Source organism: Onychostruthus taczanowskii, unplaced genomic scaffold (genome assembly GCF_017590055.1).
Source record: "Onychostruthus taczanowskii isolate IOZ18803 unplaced genomic scaffold, ASM1759005v1 scaffold38, whole genome shotgun sequence".
Classification (NCBI taxonomy): domain Eukaryota; kingdom Metazoa; phylum Chordata; class Aves; order Passeriformes; family Passeridae; genus Onychostruthus; species Onychostruthus taczanowskii.
The window spans coordinates 5,958,080-5,977,288 of NW_024501237.1; the positions used below are offsets into that span (position 1 = coordinate 5,958,080).

Genomic DNA, 19,209 nt, shown 5'->3' on the forward strand with positions numbered 1-19,209 from the left:
TAACTGTTTGCAGTCAAAACCAAATATTGCATAGTACAAATTCCTGCCTTTTGTATTCCAGATTTTTTTTTGCCTCCTGTCCTCCAAGTGTTATCAGAAGCCCCTCAAGTACCAAATGCTGCCCTGCAGCCCATTCTGCCTGCCCTGTGCCCTGACCTCTTCCTCTGTGTGCTCTTGCCATTGTGCCTTGGCCTTGTCTTCAAGCCTTCTGCCTTCTCACAAAGCTATTCTTATGCTTACTGCCTCATTTTTTCCTGCTGCCTCACCAGATGCCTCCCATTTGCCTTCCAAAGCCTTGTAAAGATAAGAGCAGTTCTACTGCGCATAAGGGCTCAACATGAAACATTTATCATTTCCATGCTGGCCTTTCACTGCCAACTCAGTGGGGCAGAAATTGTCTCCCAGCACTTGTGCCTCCATATAGTGTAGGACCCTGACACTTCTGAGAAGACCCCACTGGTGCTACTCTGTAAATCTGTTTTACAGATAATATGCTGGTTTGTTCTCAGGAATTCACTGTGCTAGCTTGGATACACTCCTGTATGAATCCTTTGTGCTCAGGAGAACTGCTACTCTCTGCCCAGTGCCAGGAGAGTTGGCAGGAGAGCTTTGTTTTTCCTGTCTCACTGAGGACAAATGGGAACCAGAGAACAACCTGCAGTGACAGATGACACTGCTGCTATCCCCAAAAGATTCACAGGATCAAATTCCATTCTAAATGCTGAGTGGGACGCCATACATCTGGAAACCAGAACAATCTGGTACGTGCTACCATGTTCATCTAATCCCTTCTTCTACAAGTAGAGCTGTATAGTGAGAGGTCTGAGAGGTTTTATTGCTGCTTTTCTGGTCAGGTTTTGCAGCAACAAAAACCTCACTCCAACAAAACAAAAGCTTCTTTACCTCAAAAATATATAGGACAAACTTGACAGTGACCTCCTTAACCTCCTATGGAAATTGTCTTGGCTCTCACTTTTCCCTCAGGTGTCTGTTTTCGAGTGATCTAGTCTCCAGCAGACAGCACGAGGTGGAATGGAAGGCGTGTTTCAAAGACTTTTGTAATCAGAGCCATCTGATTTGCTAAATTGCATCAAAGGTCAGAGACTGGCAGTAGCACAGTGTGGAGCAAATGATCCCTTTAAAATCTTCATCGGACATGGGTCATGTCAGGAGGCAGCAGGGCTTTGCTCATGGGAACAGCTGCCTCGGAGCAGTGCACACAACTGTGTTTAAATCTTTCGGATATTTGTTGCATTGGGGCATCACTGCTGCTTCCAGAGGCCTCTTGGGCAGCCCGTGGGCAGCAGCTGCAGGCACAGCCTGGCTGTCCTGGCCCTCGGGCTTCCACCTGCCGAATCCAGGCCTGAGAAGAGGCTGTAGCCAGCGGGGGTCGGGCTCTTCTCCCAGCGTCGGGACGACGGGACACGTCCTAAAGCTGCGCCAGGGGAGGGTTAGGCTGGACCCTAGGCAGGCCAGGAGTGGCTCTCCAAATCAGTAAATTCCATGATTCTGTGAAATTAGGGGGAATTCCTTCACAGAAAGGGTGATTAGACATTGGAATGGGCGGCCCAAGGAGATGATGGAGTCACCCTCTCTGGATGTGTTTAAGGAAAGACTGGGTATGGTTGGACTCAATGATCTCTGCGGTCTTTTCCAGCCTAAGCGATTCTGTGATTCTGTGAAACCGGAGCTGTGCAGGGTCACCCCGGCCACAGCCACGGCCGTGTCCGTGCTCCTGGCGCAGACCCAGGCCCGCGTGAGGGGCCGGGCGCAGCCGGCGGGCGGGCCGGGGGCGGCGGGGGAGGCTCGGCCCCGCGCTGCAGCCTTGGCCGGGGAGGCGCCGCTCTCGCACCGCTGAGGCGCTGCCGCCGCCGGGCCCAGGGAAGGAGGTAAGGGCCGCCTGCCCGGGGCAGGGGCAGGGGCCGGGGCCGGGGGGCCGCGCTCGCAAGCGTCTCCTTCTTTTGCCCCTTCCGCTCTCTCTGCTCTCCCTTCTCCTTCAGCCGCGGCTGCTGGGCGGGAAGGACCGCAGCGGGGCTGGGAATGTCAGGGAGCGGGGCTGGCCCATCACGGAGCGGGGCTGGGCACGGCTGGCGTTCCGCAGTGGCTGCCGCTGGACGCCGCAGCTTTGATTAGCACGGAATAAACGCTGTCTGTGGTAATTCGTGATACGCAAACTGCAGCAGAGACGTCTTTTCTTTAAATTGCTGCTGTCCGTGTTCAGTTTGCTGTTCAGGCAGGGAGCCGAGACTAGATTGTCACGGACGATTTAAAAAAATAAAACCAAACAACAAAACAACAGCGCACCTGCTTTATGGCGAGCTTAACACCCAGAACCGTACGGTCCTGCCCACATCCGTGGGGTTGGGAAGGCACGCGAGGCAAGTGCACTTGGAGTCGTGCATTCCTTTTGACGTACGTCGGATCCCCTGGGGCAGCTGGCATGCCTTCGCTTTCTTCCGGGTTTCCTTTTCTTCCCCTTTTCTTCCCCTTTTCTTCTGGCAGCCTGGAAAATTTCCATCTTTCCAGCAGCGGGCAGTCTGTAAAACTACTGTTTTAATCACCTTATCCCGCTTTAAGTGCTGTGTTTCCCTGCCTGTCTGTAGGAGCTGTTTCCCTCCAGGAAAACGTGTACAGATGAACAGGATCAGATGGAGCACCGCAAAGCAGATTTCTGTCTAGAGCTGTCCATCTTGGACTTTGTCTCTAACACCGGTGCCCCCCTTTTCTTTACCTCAGTCTTGTTTTGTCCAGATGGGTCTGCCCAGTGTTTGCAGGCATATCAGCTGGGAAAGCACAGACTGTTGTGTGTCCAGAGCTGTTTACATAACAAACTAAAGAGCAGGTTCCTACTTCTGACTTGCAGAGACATTTGGAAGGCAAAATTATCTCACTATTTTTACTTGCCTGGTGAGAGTTGAATTTGATAGGGAACAAATGCATTAATTAGCTTGTGAGTTTGGACTGATCCTCTGATTCATGCTGTGGATACTGGGTAGTCTAAATATAGTGAGAATTTCATGTTCTCTTCTCAAGCTGACAGAAGTGAAAGCCAGTGTGGGTTTTGCTAATTGACAGGCTTTTAGTTAGGTCCTGCTGTGTTTCACAGAAGGAAGTTAACCTGCTGCTGTTATGAGTCAAGGATAACATGAAAGAAAAAGCAGCTCCAGAAAGTAAACTAGGTTTTAAATACCTGTAAGGATGCTAAAATAAGGGTGTATCACCCTGCAGTAAAATGGAAAATCTAAAGATTTCAAGTAGTTTCATATTCAGCTGGTGCAACAACAGTGATTTCCAGAACATTCAGCCTTTTATCAAGTCAACAGTTAACTTCCAAGTGCTAAGTAAAGAAACCTTTCCTCTTTTCATGCAACCTAATAATTGCATGAAAGGTAAACCCACAGCATCTGAAGCAACATACATTGAGCTGGGAACAACATGTTTATTGAAGGCCTTCTGAAAGCTCTGTTGCTGCCATTTTCTACTAAAGCAACCCATTACTAATTTACCTTCGATTGCATGTTTTTTATGAGTACACAGATTTTTATCTAGCAACTTTAAAACATAGTTTTAACAAATATTTCAGATGCAGAGATGCAGTTGTGATTGGCTTGGACAGAGGACAACAGTGAGGCACTCCAGCCCAGAATTAAAGTGTCTCTGGGGTACAAGTGTTGCTCTTTGCTGCTCAATTACATCAGATTACCCTGCTGTCTTTTTTTTTCTTTTTTTTTCTTTTTTTTTCTTTTTTTTTCTTTTTTTTTCTTTTTTTCATTCACCGTAAGTCTGGGTATATTTAGACCTTTTGTTGTCATATAATACTTCTCACTCATAATTTTACTCTTAGCAAACTTTGAGTAATTAAGTTAGAAATTCCTCACTGGGCTTATATCTTTAGTGTGGTTATTTACAGTGATCTGTGTGGTCCGGTTCGAATTAGTCCATTGCAACAACATGTAATTATTACAAACTGCGTCCTTGGACTTGGTTGAAGTTGGGTGTTACTCTATAAAAGATCAAATAATCCAATCTTTCTACACTTTTCAGCATGCTAGGTGAGTCATCATTAGCGAATTTTCATCTATGCTGATCCAAGTGGTGTGTTTGAATTTATCTGGACTGGAAAAGAGATCTGAGAAGCCAGTAGAAGACCTTGTCTGCCTGTGTTAGCCCATTTCAGGGTTAGGTGGCAGAGAACTTCAAGCCAGACAAAAGAGCAAATAACTGCATGGGGTTTTTTGAGGGAGAAGTTTGTGTGTACAGCTGTGGATGTCCATGGATACACTCTTAGTAGTCATTATTAGAATTTTAAAAAAAATCACAATTAACTTAACAGCTCTGTGTTAAAAGGTATTGTTCAAGACCTCCATAAATGTGACAGCAACAAATATCACATGCAGATAAAAGTTTTAAAATCTAAGCATGTATATTTTTCCTCCCCTCTGGGAGTCACAGTGCAGATATCTCAGCTGGTGTTTGCATAGCATGCATGATAAGCTCATTTTCTCAACCTTATCTCATATTTTCACATATTCATATTTTAGTATTATCATCACTCCCATTTGCTCCATCTCAACCCCTTCAGCCTTTGAAAACTCGGGATGTCATTCTGCAAGGCGCCAGCAGAAGTGCCTCCCTGGCTCTGTGTATGTGGGCTGCTGCTGGGTGTGGGATAGTTTCCCGGTGAGTCACGCAGATCCCGCTGCAGTCGCTTCCAGGGAGGGCTGTGCTCCGCATGATTAGCGGCTCTCAGGGTGACATTGTTTCCTGAATGATGCAACTGAAAATTCCCTTTCCTGTGCTTCTTGTTTCCTGATCGATTTTCCCTCATTCTCTAAGACATTCCAGCAGCTGCACATCTTTTGTTCCTGGTCTCTTTTCCCCTACGAATCTCTGCGAAGACAAGTTATGTCCACAGCTACACTAATTAATTTGGTACGGAATGGAGGGTTCCAAGTAAGAAGGAGAGCCGCGCTCACGTCCCGCTTCCTGCAGGACGAGAAGCGCCCCGCAGCCGCCTGCTCCATCTCCACCTGCGAGCGCCGCGCCTCCCGCTTCGACCCCGACGGGAGCGGGCGTCCGACCACATGGGACACCTTCGGCATCTGGGACAATCGCATCGATGAACCCATTCTCCTCCCACCCAGCATAAAGTACGGGAAGCCGATCCCAAAGGTGAGCCTGAGCAACGTGGGCTGCGCCAGCCACATCGGGAAGCGAAAGGAAAATGAGGACCGGTTCGATTACGCTCAGCTGACAGAGGATATCCTGTACTTCGCAGTGTACGATGGGCACGGCGGGGCAGCAGCTGCAGACTTCTGTCATAAGTACATGGAAAAATATATTAAGTAAGTGCTCATCAAGGCAATGTGTGTCAAATAAGTTGCAGCCGGGATTCCTTCTTTAGGGAATCAATGGGTTGTACATGGTACCTAATCCTCCCAGGTTATGTAGCTGCCTGTCCTTATGGGACAGCAGGAGCACTGGGTGGAACAGACATGCTATGAATTACTTAATGCATCGGTGCCTGCCCCACTGGGCAAGCCCAAAACCCCGGGAGACGAGAGCACAATTGTGCCCACTGTCTAGGAAAGGTCTTGGAACACAGGGAGAGTATGGACTAGCTATTTTCACACAGGCTCTCTGTAATTGCTGACCTATGGTTTGCTTACTGTCTTCTGTATCTATCATATCCCTGGATGCTGGGTATATATATATAAAAACTTAGATATTTGCAAAATTACATTATTATGCTTTCAGTGCACACAGTTAGTAAAATCACATTACCTTTCCACTCAGGTCCAGCATCATTCAGTGGGTGCAGGGAGGAGATAAGACTGCGAAACAGATTGATCAGGATGTATATTGCTTGGAAAGAAGTTTAATTTCTTTGTTTACTTGCTTGCTTCCAGGGAATTTCTTGCTGAGGAGGAGAATTTGGAAAATGTTTTGAGCAAAGCTTTTCTAGAAATAGACAAAGCGTATGAAAGGCATGCTAATCTCTCTGCTGATGGTAGGTAAAAAAAAATATTCATATAGGTGTGGAGAATAAAGTTTGTTTATTTGCTCAGTAGTTTTGCAGTAAAATGTCCAGAAAACTGCTTGAAAACAGTTTTACTTAACACAGGATTTTGCTCTGGTCACTTGCTGCAAATAATACAATTATGCTTTACCTCCTAAAAATGAAATAACTACTGTAAGTCTCAGTCAAATTTACTGGAGGAGTTATGAATCTGAATGTTAGCATAATCATCAATGAATTTATCTTTATGTGGTTCTAAAAAGGATTATGTTTGTCAAGGTAGCAAAGAGTGATTTAGATTTGCAAGGGCCATAATTTTACTGGTAAGAAATGTGGAGAGGGGTGTTTTTGATTCACTTTTTTTTTTATTTTAGGGGTGTGGGGGTGGGTGCTTTTATATGTTCGCTTGTTTTAAAGCTGTTAATCCTGTGGATTGAAAGCACCAGTGTCAAAGTTCCCCTTCCTAACTTGGCTGCTGCACCTGAGGAGGAACATAAGCCAAAATTAATGCAATCAATATTGCTTCTGTACAAACAGAATCACAGGAGTAGCTGAGTGGGAAAGGGAAAAAAGCAGTGAAGAGGAAAACAAGTTTGGCCGTGGTAAGGCTGTGGTAAAGCTGGTACCAGCTCTTATAGATTCCCATTTAATCTTGGCTGTTAATTAAGCTCTTGTATATGTGTCTAGAGACTAAGTACATCTGAAGTTCCAGTTGCAGCAAGCAGAGCTTATAGAGAGTAACTTAGGAAGGGAGATAGAAGTGCCTGTCCCAGTTCTGTCACAGGAGCTTTCTGAGCCATGAGATACAATTTTGAAAGTCAGTTTAGCCAGTTTTAAAAGAAAGCCCCAAACAAACCCAATTAAAAAAAAAAAAAAAAACCAAAAAAAAACCAAAAAAAAAAAAAAACAAAAAAAACCCAAAAAACAAAAAAGCACCTACCCAGGACAGAAAAAGAAAAACAAAAACCTCTCCCTCCCCCTGCTGGTGCAGGCACAGGCAAAATAACTGAGGTTGTACCAGAAGAACAGAAACTGTAAAAGTCTTCTCTCCAAGAAAGACTGGAAACCAAGAAACCCTGTATGGACTGAAGTGATACTGTATTCTCAAGCTGCTTTTCTGAGGCGCTGGTTGAGTACAATCAAGTAATGGAGTAGCTTTCTGCACTTTAATTGCTAGATGAATCTAGGTAGACTCAAATGCAGGTCAGGTAGCCTGACTGCTGCAGCACTGCTTCTTACTTCAGCCTGCACCAAGGGTCAGGAAAAAGTCTTAAGTCCTGAGATACAGCCCTTAAAAAAGGAGGATTGAATCTATAAAGGTAATTTTCCCATTGCATTTCATGTTGTAAAAAAGACCAGAGTTACTTTTGACCTATGAGCTGAGTTTTAGCTGACCTCTTGAGAGACATCAGCAGAGCAGATGTGCTTTTTACCCAGAGCCTCTTTGGAAACAAGTTTGTGTGCTTCCCCGGATCAGACCACTTCATTTTTCCCAGAGCCTCTTTGCAAATGTATTTTCTTACCAACCCAAATCTAAGACAGCATTTGAGTACAAGTTTGTGTGCTTCCCCGGATCAGACCACTTCATTTTCATATCTAATTGTCCCTTTCCCTGCCCCTTTGTGAGTAAGACAGCTCTTGGTTTGGCTCATTGTTGTGCCCTCTGTGTCAGAGCAGCTTCTTGAGGAGAAGGATTGAGAACTGTACTGGATGTATTATTCTGTTTTTTTCTGAAAACTATTTCCAATCATAAAGCTTTGTAGGTGAGACTTACAGAATTGGATAACAACAACATTTGGCAAACTGTGCAGCAAGCAGAGCATTTTGGAACTGCTTATAGGATTTTTTTCATTCCATTTAACTAACTGGTGCTGCTTAATGCCAGAAAAGAAAACGTATGCAATGGTTACCAGGATACTGCACAAGCCCCCTTCATTAAAAAAGCAAAACAGAGGGCAAAAGACTTGCCAAACATCCACAGGGGCCATGCTCTGGCAGGCACTCAGTGTTTCTCAGGTAGGCTGGACACTTGCAAGCTCTTGCAGGAACTTGGGGGATCTAAGAGAGCCCATTGTTCTTGGCTGAAAATCAAGCTCTAAGGCAAAGAATGGAGTAACAGGGTGCAAAGTCAAGTTTGGATTTCTGAACAGATTAAACTTCTTGCGTATCTGTTGTTAAAATAACTCAATACTTTATTGACTGCTTTTTGTGGATATTTTTGTTGTCACTGATGTTTTGAAAGTTACATAAAATTTCAGTGCTTGGCATGTATCTTTGTTAGAAGCCAGCAAAATTTCTGATTGAGTGTGGCTATTCTGGATGTGACAGTCAAGACAGTTGCTAGAGTATCTTGAAGTTGGTGGTTGATTGTTTAACTTGGTGTATCTGGGTTACACTGGATGCTCCCCAAGTCTGACCTCCTTTTGAAACCTGGCCATAGCTGATGTAGTGCAAAATAATAGCTTTGGCTTGTTCAAGCAGATGACCCTTCCAGGGCTCACTCTCTTCACTGTGTCTGCACAAAAACAGTGCACATTCAGGATGTCCAGGTCTTGACTAACACACAGCCAGCTTTAAAACTTGTACCGGGGTGTTTGAAGGAAACTAAACCCTGGGACAAATCCCTGTAGCCAAAATGTCACATTTGAGGCATTGTTTATAGTACTATTTAAGGAGTAAAATCTTACATAAGGCACAAATTTAACAGGACTAGAGGCGTGCCTTGTTGGGAGACCCCAACTATGTCTTCAAGGGTATGTCCCTCTGTAGGTCACTTAACAATGATACAGTATTTGAAAGTAGAGATGGAAAATACATAGCATGGTAGTTCCTGTGAGCTTTCCATAACAAAAATGGTTTCTGTGTGTGTTCCAGGTACTGCTGCTGCGTCTGGCATGCAGTTCACCAGTGCTATTGCCAGCGGTATTGGCCTGCTGGGGCCTGGTCCAGTAACCCCTCTGACAGTGACCTATACCTGTTGTTCCACACAAAAGCATAAAAAACTTGCTGTAGGCAGGTCTGGGATAATCTGTGCTCTGCCTGAATGCTGTGTAATCATTAACAGCTTAGAGCTGTGTCTGAGCCCTGAAGCTTGATGTTTGATACCTCTTCAAAAATGTGTTTTCATTCACATCCATGCATTTAAATACAGGCCAGTCACTTTCAAATCACTGCTAAAGTTAGGTATAGAACATAAGGGAAGCTTACATCCAACAAATGACATTATCCATGGCCCTCAGAGACAAGCAGAACTTTCTGCTATTTTTTACCAGCCATAAGAACGAAAATGTAAAGGCTGAAAAGCTCAGCAGGGATAGAAATAAGAAATTAAATTCTGTGCTTGAGGAAATTTGAGCATTTCCCTGAAGAAATGTGAGACAACCCCTTTCTTGGCCTCCTGGAGTCCTACCTGTTACTGCTTCTGTTCACTGTGAGCCAGAAGAAACAAGAGGGAGTTTGTCCATCAACCTCCACATTCAGTGCATCCAACTCTAATCACATTGGTCACTCACATCTGGAATAGCCATCTTATTAAAACATAGCCAGGTATTAACTTGTCTACCCATGTTTGAAAGGCTTCTTACTCTTGAATCTTATTATGCTGAAAAACAACAGAAGTTATTTTAAAGTAATTATATTTTTAAAGTAATGTTTGTTTTGTTGGTTTTTTTTTAAGTTACCATTCAAAAAATTATTTTCATTTCTTTAAATATGTTAACCTGCAACACTGAGAGAAAGGGAGAGCTGCAGAAATTGTACTTGAGCATTTAATAAATTTATCAGCATTGTAAAGGCAGCCTTTTTATTCAAAGGCTCTGATTATTACCTAATCAATTTAAAATACACTAATTACAATATTAAAGGGATGTTTGTTTTGCCTATTTTTCCATTAGTCAGAACAATTCATAAACTTCTATTCAGTGCCTTTAAGATGGCCCCATTTCATTTGGCACTGGTTTGAACCACCCGTATTGGTGCAATTACCTTGAGGGAGCAGATGTTCTTCAGTGGCCACTCTTGTCATATATGAGACAGCTGATCCTCTAGCACTCATAAAATTCTTAATTTGATCTGTTGGTTGATTACTTATCTCCATAGGGGAAACTAAATTTAGAATTTATTTGGTCTGAATTTAAACTGGTTTTGTCACACAGTTTCAGCGAGAAGGCGAGAACAGTGGCAATTCTCCAGAAATACCAAGGCTGATTTACCAAGGCCAAAGATGCAGGTGCTTCCTACATGACCTGCACAGGGCAGTGCAGGCAGACCTGAGTGACTGACTCCATCTCTTTTCTGCAGCCCTTATTCTTGCATCTCCAGTGTTGCAGGTTTATTTTGTTTGAACAAAGTCCCTGGGTGAATTTCCTATTTGCCTCTGTGTGCGTGTTATTTGTGGCAGACACTGTACCTGGTCAGCAGCTCTAGAACTGGAGGCCCTGGACACTTTAAGCTGGGCTTCAGTGGAAAGAGAGATCTGCTTAATTTTGTCCCAGGTGAAGGAGTCCAGCGGTTCCTAGCCTGGACTACTGGAAGGTTTCCACATCCTCTTTGTCACATTAGTTGAGATGACTTGCAGTAGAAGTTGTCCAGTGAGTGTTAAGAACCTATTGAAACATCTTAGTTTTATAGTGATATTGTTAGGAAAACAAACTCTTTAATTGTTAAAAGCAATACATGTGCTGATGCAACATATTTTGTGTTAAACTAGTAGCAGTTGTAGAAAAGCTTTAGAAATGGTATCCCATCATCATTACTGTGGTTTTGAGCTGTGCTAGAAATCACATAATGCTGCATCTGGCTTAATGCATGTGGCTTCATGCATGTTCTTGCATCCCTACCCAGAGCATGAACTGGATACAAGGAAGAGATTGTGAGCAGCAAGTATTTTTTCCTAGGAGTGCAATTTCATAAACTAATAAACACATAACGTTCAAGTCACTATGTTCATTACCACAATTCTGGACAATGTCTTGTTCTTTAGTACCATCCCTTGATTTTGTGATAGCAACTCTTTTCTTTGGGAGTTTGCACTGAAAAGATGCAGATTCACCTGAATTCCAAATATTTCCAATCTTCTGTGAATTGAAAATTATGATTTAACTTTTTATATGTTTCTCAGCATAGTTCTAAAACCACAGAATGAAATGGGAAAGTAGCAGCAGTTCTGCATTAATTTTAATGTCTAAATAAAAGGTTTCTTCTGTAAAATAAAAAGGTAGTTTAACATAGGTTGCTCTATTTCATTTGTTCTAACTGTTTGCTAAAACAGGTATTTTACTGGTTCTACTAAAATTTCTAATTGCACTGGTACTTTTTAATATGTTATTTTCATAATGTGCCTCAAAGTGACCCTGCGCTGGGCTAGTCCTTGCTTCATTTGAGAAACAGGATGTCGGTGCCCACCAGTGCCACCAGTGAGAAGCTGCCACATCCAGTTTCCCGTGTCCCAGCCTGCGTGGCCCTGGCACAGCCCAAGGTGTGACCATGGCCACTGATGGTCACCCCTGAGCTGCTGGTTCAGTGTTCAGCTAAACCCAGTCCTCACTGCAGTAATAATACCTGTTTTAAATAATAACACCTGCTTAATTAACACCTGTTTGTGAGGATTTGTGTTTGGGTTTTTTCATTCATGGGCTCTATGCTTTCACTGCACAACAAGGCTCAATGCATCTTCCAGGGCTTGGTGACTTCAGTTTACTCCCAGCCCCGTTTGACTTATATGGTGCCGAAACCTCACAGGGTTGGGGAAGGAGGCTGTAGAGATTTCACAGCTCTTGCATTTCTGTTGCTACCTGTTGGCATCTGGTCAGATTTGGGGCTGCTTGGCATTCCTTGGGGTCAAACACAAAGTCCTGTCTCAAATCTGTCCCATGTTCCCCGGGATCAGGGCTGCAGAACCAGAGGTAGGAGCACATGTAGTTGTAGCTGATCTCTGCAGAAGCAGTGGTGGAAAGACAGTGACATGTTAACTGTTAGTACATGAAAACAAGAATATAACTGGGGAGTCACATTTGTAGAGAAGCCCAAAACTCATCTCAAATTGGCTTGCTTTGAAAAACCAGAACAACTGGAAAAGGCCAGAATGCAGGTGACCCACAGAGGGCCTTTCAAGGGAAACTGCATTGGCTGCAGATGCAAGTGTGTTCCAGACAGTAGCTGGTCCTGTCCAGACATTTTGGTGTAACAGCTCAAGTTAGCAGGACCTTTCCAGGCCTCTCTTGCTGGGTTACCTCTGCAGAATCTGAAGGAAGATAACAGCTGTAAAGTGGGACTTGCCCCTTCAAAAAGCAAAGAAAATGAAGAAAGCTGAGCATTTCTTCACTGCAGATGATACAAGAGATCTTTTTCCTGAAATAGGCACTTGCATTTCTCTTTTTCAAGAGGGTGTTGTTTTTTTTTTTTTTTTTTCAAGGGGTTTTTTTTTTTTTTTTTTTTTTTTTTTTTTTTTGGAGGGGGGGTTGTTTGTTTGTTGTGTTTTGTTTGTTGTTGTTGTTGTTGTTTTTGGTTTTTTTGGTTTTTTTTTGTTTTTTTTTTTTTTTGGGAGGGGGGGGTGTGTTTGTTTCTTTGTTTGTTTGTTTTTGGTTTTTTGGTTTTTTTTTTTTGTTTTTTTGTTTTTGTTTTTGTTTTTTGGGGTTTTTTTGTTTTTATTTTTTTGGGTTTTTTTCCCCTCCAGACCATTGTAGCAATTGAAATGAGAAGCCCTTAAATCTGCTTGTGTGAGTGAATCTGGCAGGTCCCTGAATGCAGTCAGCCAGCTCAGCTCACCCCCTTGCCCTGCAGAGAAGGAGGGCAGCACCAGGGCTCTCTTTTGCCCTCTGGGCCCTCACAGTGAGCCCCTGCCAGGTGATCCCAGCAGTGCCCTGGGGAGGCTTCCCAGACAGCCATGGCCACCTGCATCTGTTTTCAGGCACAAGGCAAGGCTGAATCTCAGAATCCAGCTTCACCTTCACACTGGGACCTCCAGCAAGTTGACAGGGAGCACCTTTCCTGGAAAAAGCCAGGAAGCCTGTTGGCTGAATCCTCCTCTGGGGGAAGCAGAGGGGGAGTGTAACAGCTCTGACAGCAACAGAAGGATGCCACAGACTGATCTACTGGTTTCTCCCTGGTGGAATTACAATAACTGTAATTATAATTTATAAATTAATATATAATTTCCCGCTTCACCACCTAACAGAAAGAAAGAGCCATCACCTTTATGGTGACCTACTTGTGCAGTCACTGTGCCCAGGGATAAGAACAATAAGGCTGTAACTTGAGGCAAGCTCATGGGACTGAAAAACTCTGCTAGAAACTGAAAGGAAGTTACTGTGCCTTGTACTGCTTTTATCCCACTTGCCCTGTTTGCATGGAGCCATGTTGTTGCACAGAAACACTTAATCCTTCCCACCCTGCCTTCTCTTCCTCCAGGCCTAGTCCTACATGCATGCATGTTTGCACTTTTTTTTTTTTTTTTTTTATGCATAAATTTAGTTTAAACTTAAAAGCAGTTACTTGCCGATTAGGCAGAGCGCAAGTTGTCTTTATTTTGCCAATTGAAACTGTTGCTGTTATAAAGGGCTCCACTCTTTGAGGCAGTGCTAAAGCTTCTCTCTGATGACATTTGTAGCAACTCTGCTGAGCTCTGGGACCACTGCAACAGTGGCTCTACTCCGGGATGGAATTGAGCTGGTTGTGGCAAGTGTGGGAGACAGTCGCGCTCTGCTGTGCCGGAAAGGAAAGCCCGTGAAACTCACCATTGACCATACTCCAGAGAGAAAGGAGGAGAAGGAAAGGTACCTGCTGGCTGGCTGATGATGTGGCTTCCCAGAGCACAGCCTCAGTCAGGATGGACTCCTGCTCTGCTGCTGGGTTGGGCCATGGAGAAAGAAGAGTTGAACATAGAGCCCTTAGACCGCTCTGAGCTGGCAGTAAGCTCCAGTTAATGCACTGGGTCCTGTTTGGTGGACCAGAGATGTGGAAAGAACTCCATGAGCATAAGATCTCAGCAGTAAGACCAGCATCACAGATTCAGAACAGAGCTATGACCACATGGCTCAGACTTGTCCAAAAGTGGGAAGTTAGAATCAACTTAGAACCTGAGGAAATGCACTGTGATTCCCAGGTCAGGACTCAGCCCACCAAGGCACATCCCTTCCACAGAGCCCTTCAAACAGCTAAAGCCAACCCTCAGCCTCCCAGCTTAGGCTCTCCATACATCATTCCTCATTCTAGCTACTGACAGAAATAGAGAAATAGAGGATAGAGATAGGGGTAATGGTGTGAAACAGTAACTAATTTCCTTTTTTTTTTTTTTTTTTTTTTTTTTTTTTTTTTTTTTTTTTTTTTGGTACCTCTGGACAGGATTAAGAAGTGTGGTGGCTTCATTTCCTGGAACAGTTTGGGACAACCTCATGTGAATGCTAGACTTGCAATGACACGGAGCATAGGAGATTTGGATCTTAAAAACAGTGGTGTGATAGCCCAGCCAGAAACAAAAAGGGTTCAGGTAAAAGAAGGTCTGGTTTACAGGGACAGCAGCACTTGGACTAAGGGCTTCATAGGTATTTGATGCAGTAGTGGTACCCACACAACAGAAGCTCAGGTGAAACCTGATGGCCATGCATTGGTTTTTACTGAAATAACCACAGAACAACTCTCATTAAGTTGTTTCAGATTAATACTAAAAGGACAGAAAGGAATCTGGTACTAAAGTCAACCAGATCAACTTCTAAATCTCACTTCTCACAGCAAAATATATGATGAGGGAAGAAAGATAACACATGATATGTATTACAGATGTTAGTATTGTTTGGGTCCTGTGGTCAAATGAATAATTTTGAGGTTAATGCTGATATAAAACCATCACTGAGAACTGGGTGGGATATGGATGGGCTGCCATCAAAAAAGTAGGATGTATAGAGATTTGCACAGTTGAGATGAAGAGGGGGAGGAGGAAAGGACAGCTGCATGTGTCTTACCATAGTTCTGTAGTCATCTAGAAAACAAATTAAACACCCAGAAGGTATTCAACCTCCACTTTGGCAGGAAGGTCTCCTGCCACTTCATATTATGTTTGTTACTTTTCCCCAGTGCACCTCCCAGGGCCCCAAGAACTTACATTGTTTTTGTCCCAATAAAGTGCCACCCACTAGGGGTTTAGGGAGACAACTGCAGCACTAGCATGTCTTCCTTGAAATCCTCAGCTTCAGGAGAGCACACGGCACCCCAAGAAAATAAAAAAGTGCTCTGCAAGAGTGTAAAACCATGGGGGCTGTTCCCTTGCCTTGCAGCACTCACCAGGGTGATGCATCCCATGTGCCTCTGTTGCAGCTGCACCACGCAGACGACAGCTTCCTGGTGCTGACCACCGACGGTATCAACTTCATCGTGAACAGCCAGGAGATCTGCGACTTCATCAGCCAGTGCCACGACCCTGCTGAGGCCGCCCATGTGGTTACTGAGCAGGTGATGCCAGCACTGCTCTGGGCACCAGGGGCTCCTGGTTGGGCTGGTTTGGCTTAAAAAAGCAAGGTTTTTGTTTACACAATAGCACACATTCAACTGAATTGAACAGTGCAGGCTGGGACATTGACCAATCCTGCTGGCCAGCCTTTTCCTTATCCTGGGTCTCGCCACATCCTTGACAGGCGTCACGTCAATTAGCTTGTTTAGCTCACTGTCCACTGAACGTCATGGGATCGTAATTGCAGCTTCTGCCTGTGCTGAAAATGTCATTGTCATAGACAGAAATGGCCAGTTTCTGACCTTGGTTCTGGATGGTGGCATATCCTATGGGAAGCTCTGGAGCATATCAGAATGGACTATCAGGGCTGGGAAAGGGCAAGGGAGTCTCAGGCCTCAGGATTGGGAAGGGGCAAGGAAGTCTCCGGCCTCAGGATGTGCCATCCCAGGTGAAGCCAGACACTTGTTTTCCTTTCCAAGCAAGATACTGATGCTGACACTTTGTTTCTTCTCTCAGGCAGTGCAGTTCGGCTCTGAAGACAACAGCACAGTTGTCATAGTGCCATTTGGAGCTTGGGGCAAGTACAAGAATGGGGAGATCACCTTCTCCTTCAGCCGCAGCTTCGCTTCCAGCGGGAGGTGGGCGTGAAGACAACGACACAGCGATCCTTTCCTGCCATCACCTGGACACAGCGTGCTACAGAACACCTCCATCTGTTCCTAGGCTGACTCAGTGTCTAGTCCATCTCTTCTGTTCCCAGTGTTAGAAGATGCCGCCGCTCCCTTGGTGTGTAGTGCCCGTGTTGCTTCCTGCTGACCGTGTCTCGCTGCCTGCGTTATTCCCAGCAGCATCGGGGCAGTGCCCTGGGTTTGTCGCCCCAGCAGCTCCGCACATCACTTTGTTCACACAGACGAGGTTCTGGGCTTTCACCTGAGGCTGGAGAGGGTGCACAGTCATTTCATGCCTACTTGTATTCCTCAGGACCCTCAGCTCCCTGGCAGTTGTGAGTCCCTGAGCCACATGCTGACTTCCTTGTCCGATAAAACACAGGGGAACAAACGCACAATGTTCTTAGGTAGACAGAAAGAGGGTTTGTTGTCTTCTTCTGCTGCAGCCACCTGAAACTCCCCTGTGCTCCAGGAGAAGTGGGTGAAAAATAAAGAAGTTTCAGAATGTTTAGGTTCTGATGCCAGTGGCATTTGATGTAGCTTCTCAAGTTCCTGAGACAGTGCTGCTTTGTGCTCTCACTGCCATCATCTGTGATCCTCTAGCTCCAAGGAGACAGACCAGGCTGGAGCCATGTGCTGTTGGACAGATGGGAACCTTTCTCCATTGGGTCCAAAGCCTGTGCAGTCTCTGTGGACCATGCAGCAGCCCCTTGCACTGTCTTCTCTTTGCTGTCAGTGCCTGACAGAAGCACAGAGGAGGGAAAAAGATGCACAGTTTTGATATCCAGAGACTCTCATCAACTTGAATATCTTTTTTTTTTTTTTAAATAAAGAAAATAAGCTAATTTCAAAGAGTTTACTCTTGAAGATCTGATGCGTAAGACAGTTTATTTCTTCATACATACCTGAGGATTTTCCTGCCTTCTGCTGAAGGTGTCTCAGTTAGTTGTGATCTCTCATGTCTCTTCATGGTACACAAGGAAGTATAAAATGCCACAAACAAGCTAGAGAAAGGAGAGAGCATTATAACAATGTAAGGTAATTTTTGTAAGTTTTGGGTATTGTTTCTAGTAGATGTCAGATATTCAGATACCAGAAAGGAATTTTATACTTAAAGAAAGTGTTTCCAGTTCCCTTTTTGGAGGGGAATCTGTATCCAGTGAGGCATGGGGGGACCCGAGCTCTGATCCAGCTCATATCACTGCTGTGATATGGACTGCAGGTGACATATTGGCACAGATGAAGATCTGTCCCAGTGTGCCTCATTCAGACCTCTTCTTTCCTCCATTCCATGTTAGCTGTCAGCTCCTGTGGCAGTGAAATATGGGCAGAGAAGAATTGGTCTTTTCTCAGACTTGCCACAGTATTTTTCCTTCTATGGATGCTTCCAGTAGCACAATTGTAAAAACAAAACGAAATGAAAGAGAAGTTGCCTGATACTAAATCATCTTGTAAAAAAAGAAAAAAAAAATTCTGAGGTGCCTGGACTGATTCTGATTTTTCAGTGTGAAATACATCTCTTCATTTCCTTTAATCCAGGACTGATTCTGATTTTCCAGTGTGAAATACATCTCTTCATTTCCTTTAATCCAGGGTTACCCCTTAGGCAGTCAGTCCATTAGTGTTTCCTTGTCTGTGGTGGAAGGCCCAGCAGCAGCCAGCAGAGCACCGTGTTGTGCTGACAGCGTTAAGTGCTGAGTGGGCAGAGTGCCCTGATTTTGTCTGTCCCATCACTTGGTGTGCCACGGTGTGCACAATGTACTTACTTGGGTTGTAACAGTGCTGTTTGTAAATCTCTGCTGTACTGGATGCTGGTGCCCAGGCCTGTGTAGTGAGCACACCACTGGTTAACAATCCTAATTCTCTCTCCTCAGATTTTCCTCAGAGGTGGGGTTCAGTGTTCACCTGAGGTCAGGAAGGTTGCTGTTGGGGGTTTTTATTTCTCCTAACAGCATAACTGTCTTCTCAGGGGAAGGATCTACCCATAATTTCTTTGAAATTTTACCAAGGAAGGGATAAGACAAAGCTCTGTGAAACAGAGGATGATTAGATTCAGGTGTATTGGTGGTTGTTATTGCTGCTTCTCTACTACTGAAGAAACTCTTGGATTGGGAAGGACTCCCGGGCACCATCTCACCTCCAGCCCTTTCTATTGCACCCATTGTTTTCTTTGAACAGTTTCTTTTCCACTCCTGGGGCAATTCCTGTAGTTGCTGCTGTTGTTTGAGTCCTGCCTCAAGCCCAGCCCTCTCAGAGCGCTGAACTGAGGCTGGGTAGGCACAGGCCAGGCCAGGTATGGGGCAGAAGTTGCTGGTTTTCACTGGGGTGGGCAAGGCACCCCTCCATCAGGTGACACACCGGTTTGCCAGGGTTGGTGCCCATTCAAGGGTAAAGTCCCAGGCTCTGGGTGGTGATACCTGTGCTAGGAACCTGCCCAAATCCTTCCACACACCCTGCCAGCCAGGGAACAGCCACCTCAGGGTGCATTTCAGTATTGCTTCACCCAGAAATCTCCTCTTATACCGTGATCACAGCAGATTCCACCAACCCCATTATGTGCCAACAGTGTTAGTAGCATTAGCAGCTCATGTAAACGTGAATGAGGACCCCTGGACCCTGCACAATCATCCACACCGATCCAGAGTGGGGAGAGGGAGATGTATTCCCTCATCCTCTTGTGGAGACAAGACAGCTCCCGCAGCTCAGCGAGGCTATCCATGCCAGGACACAGCCCAGAGCCATTGTTTGTACTAGCGCATTCCCAGCTTCAGCCTTATAAAGGATGAGCAGTGCAGCCAGCAATCTCCCTGACTCCCACAGGCTGCCGCTGCTGTAGCAATGACACACTGGATACAAAGCGGCCATTGCCACGTCCCATGCTGGGCGCCAAAAAGGACCATGGGAGATGAACCTAGCCTGAACATCAGCTGCCCACCAAGCTGCACGTATCATTCCCCTCCACAGCAGAGTGAGGGCAGGGGGCAGAAAATAAAATGAAAAAAACCCCCAAACCTGGTCAAGATAAAGATAATTAATAGTGTTACCAGCCCCTTTTCAGGTGCCAATACAGCACTGTGAGG

General features: G+C 44.9%; 1 protein-coding gene across 2 annotated transcripts; it reads left to right on the plus strand.

The window, feature by feature from the left end:
* The first annotated feature begins 1,767 nt into the window (after positions 1-1,767).
* On the plus strand, positions 1,768-16,974 carry PPM1K (protein phosphatase, Mg2+/Mn2+ dependent 1K). 2 transcript variants are annotated; one of them, XM_041412078.1, is made up of 7 exons: positions 1,768-1,889; positions 4,837-5,345; positions 5,910-6,010; positions 13,626-13,791; positions 14,360-14,504; positions 15,329-15,463; positions 15,978-16,974. In XM_041412078.1, the coding sequence occupies exons 2-7, from the start codon at positions 4,906-4,908 to the stop codon at positions 16,107-16,109; spliced, it is 1,119 nt and encodes a 372-aa protein (XP_041268012.1). In that variant the 5' UTR covers positions 1,768-1,889; positions 4,837-4,905; the 3' UTR covers positions 16,110-16,974. The 2 variants fall into 2 exon arrangements, with proteins under 2 accessions (XP_041268012.1, XP_041268011.1); XM_041412077.1 differs by lacking the exon at positions 1,768-1,889 and adding an exon at positions 3,800-4,680.
* The last annotated feature ends 2,235 nt before the right edge of the window (positions 16,975-19,209 follow it).

Coding starts and splice junctions, on each gene's coding strand:
- PPM1K (XM_041412077.1), top strand. CDS start 4,420: ATGTATATTTTTCCTCCCCTCTGGGAGTCACAGTGCAGATATCTCAGC. Junction 5,346..5,909: donor TACATGGAAAAATATATTAA/GTAAGTGCTCAT, acceptor GCTTGCTTCCAG/GGAATTTCTTGCTGAGGAGG. Junction 6,011..13,625: donor TGCTAATCTCTCTGCTGATG/GTAGGTAAAAAA, acceptor TGACATTTGTAG/CAACTCTGCTGAGCTCTGGG.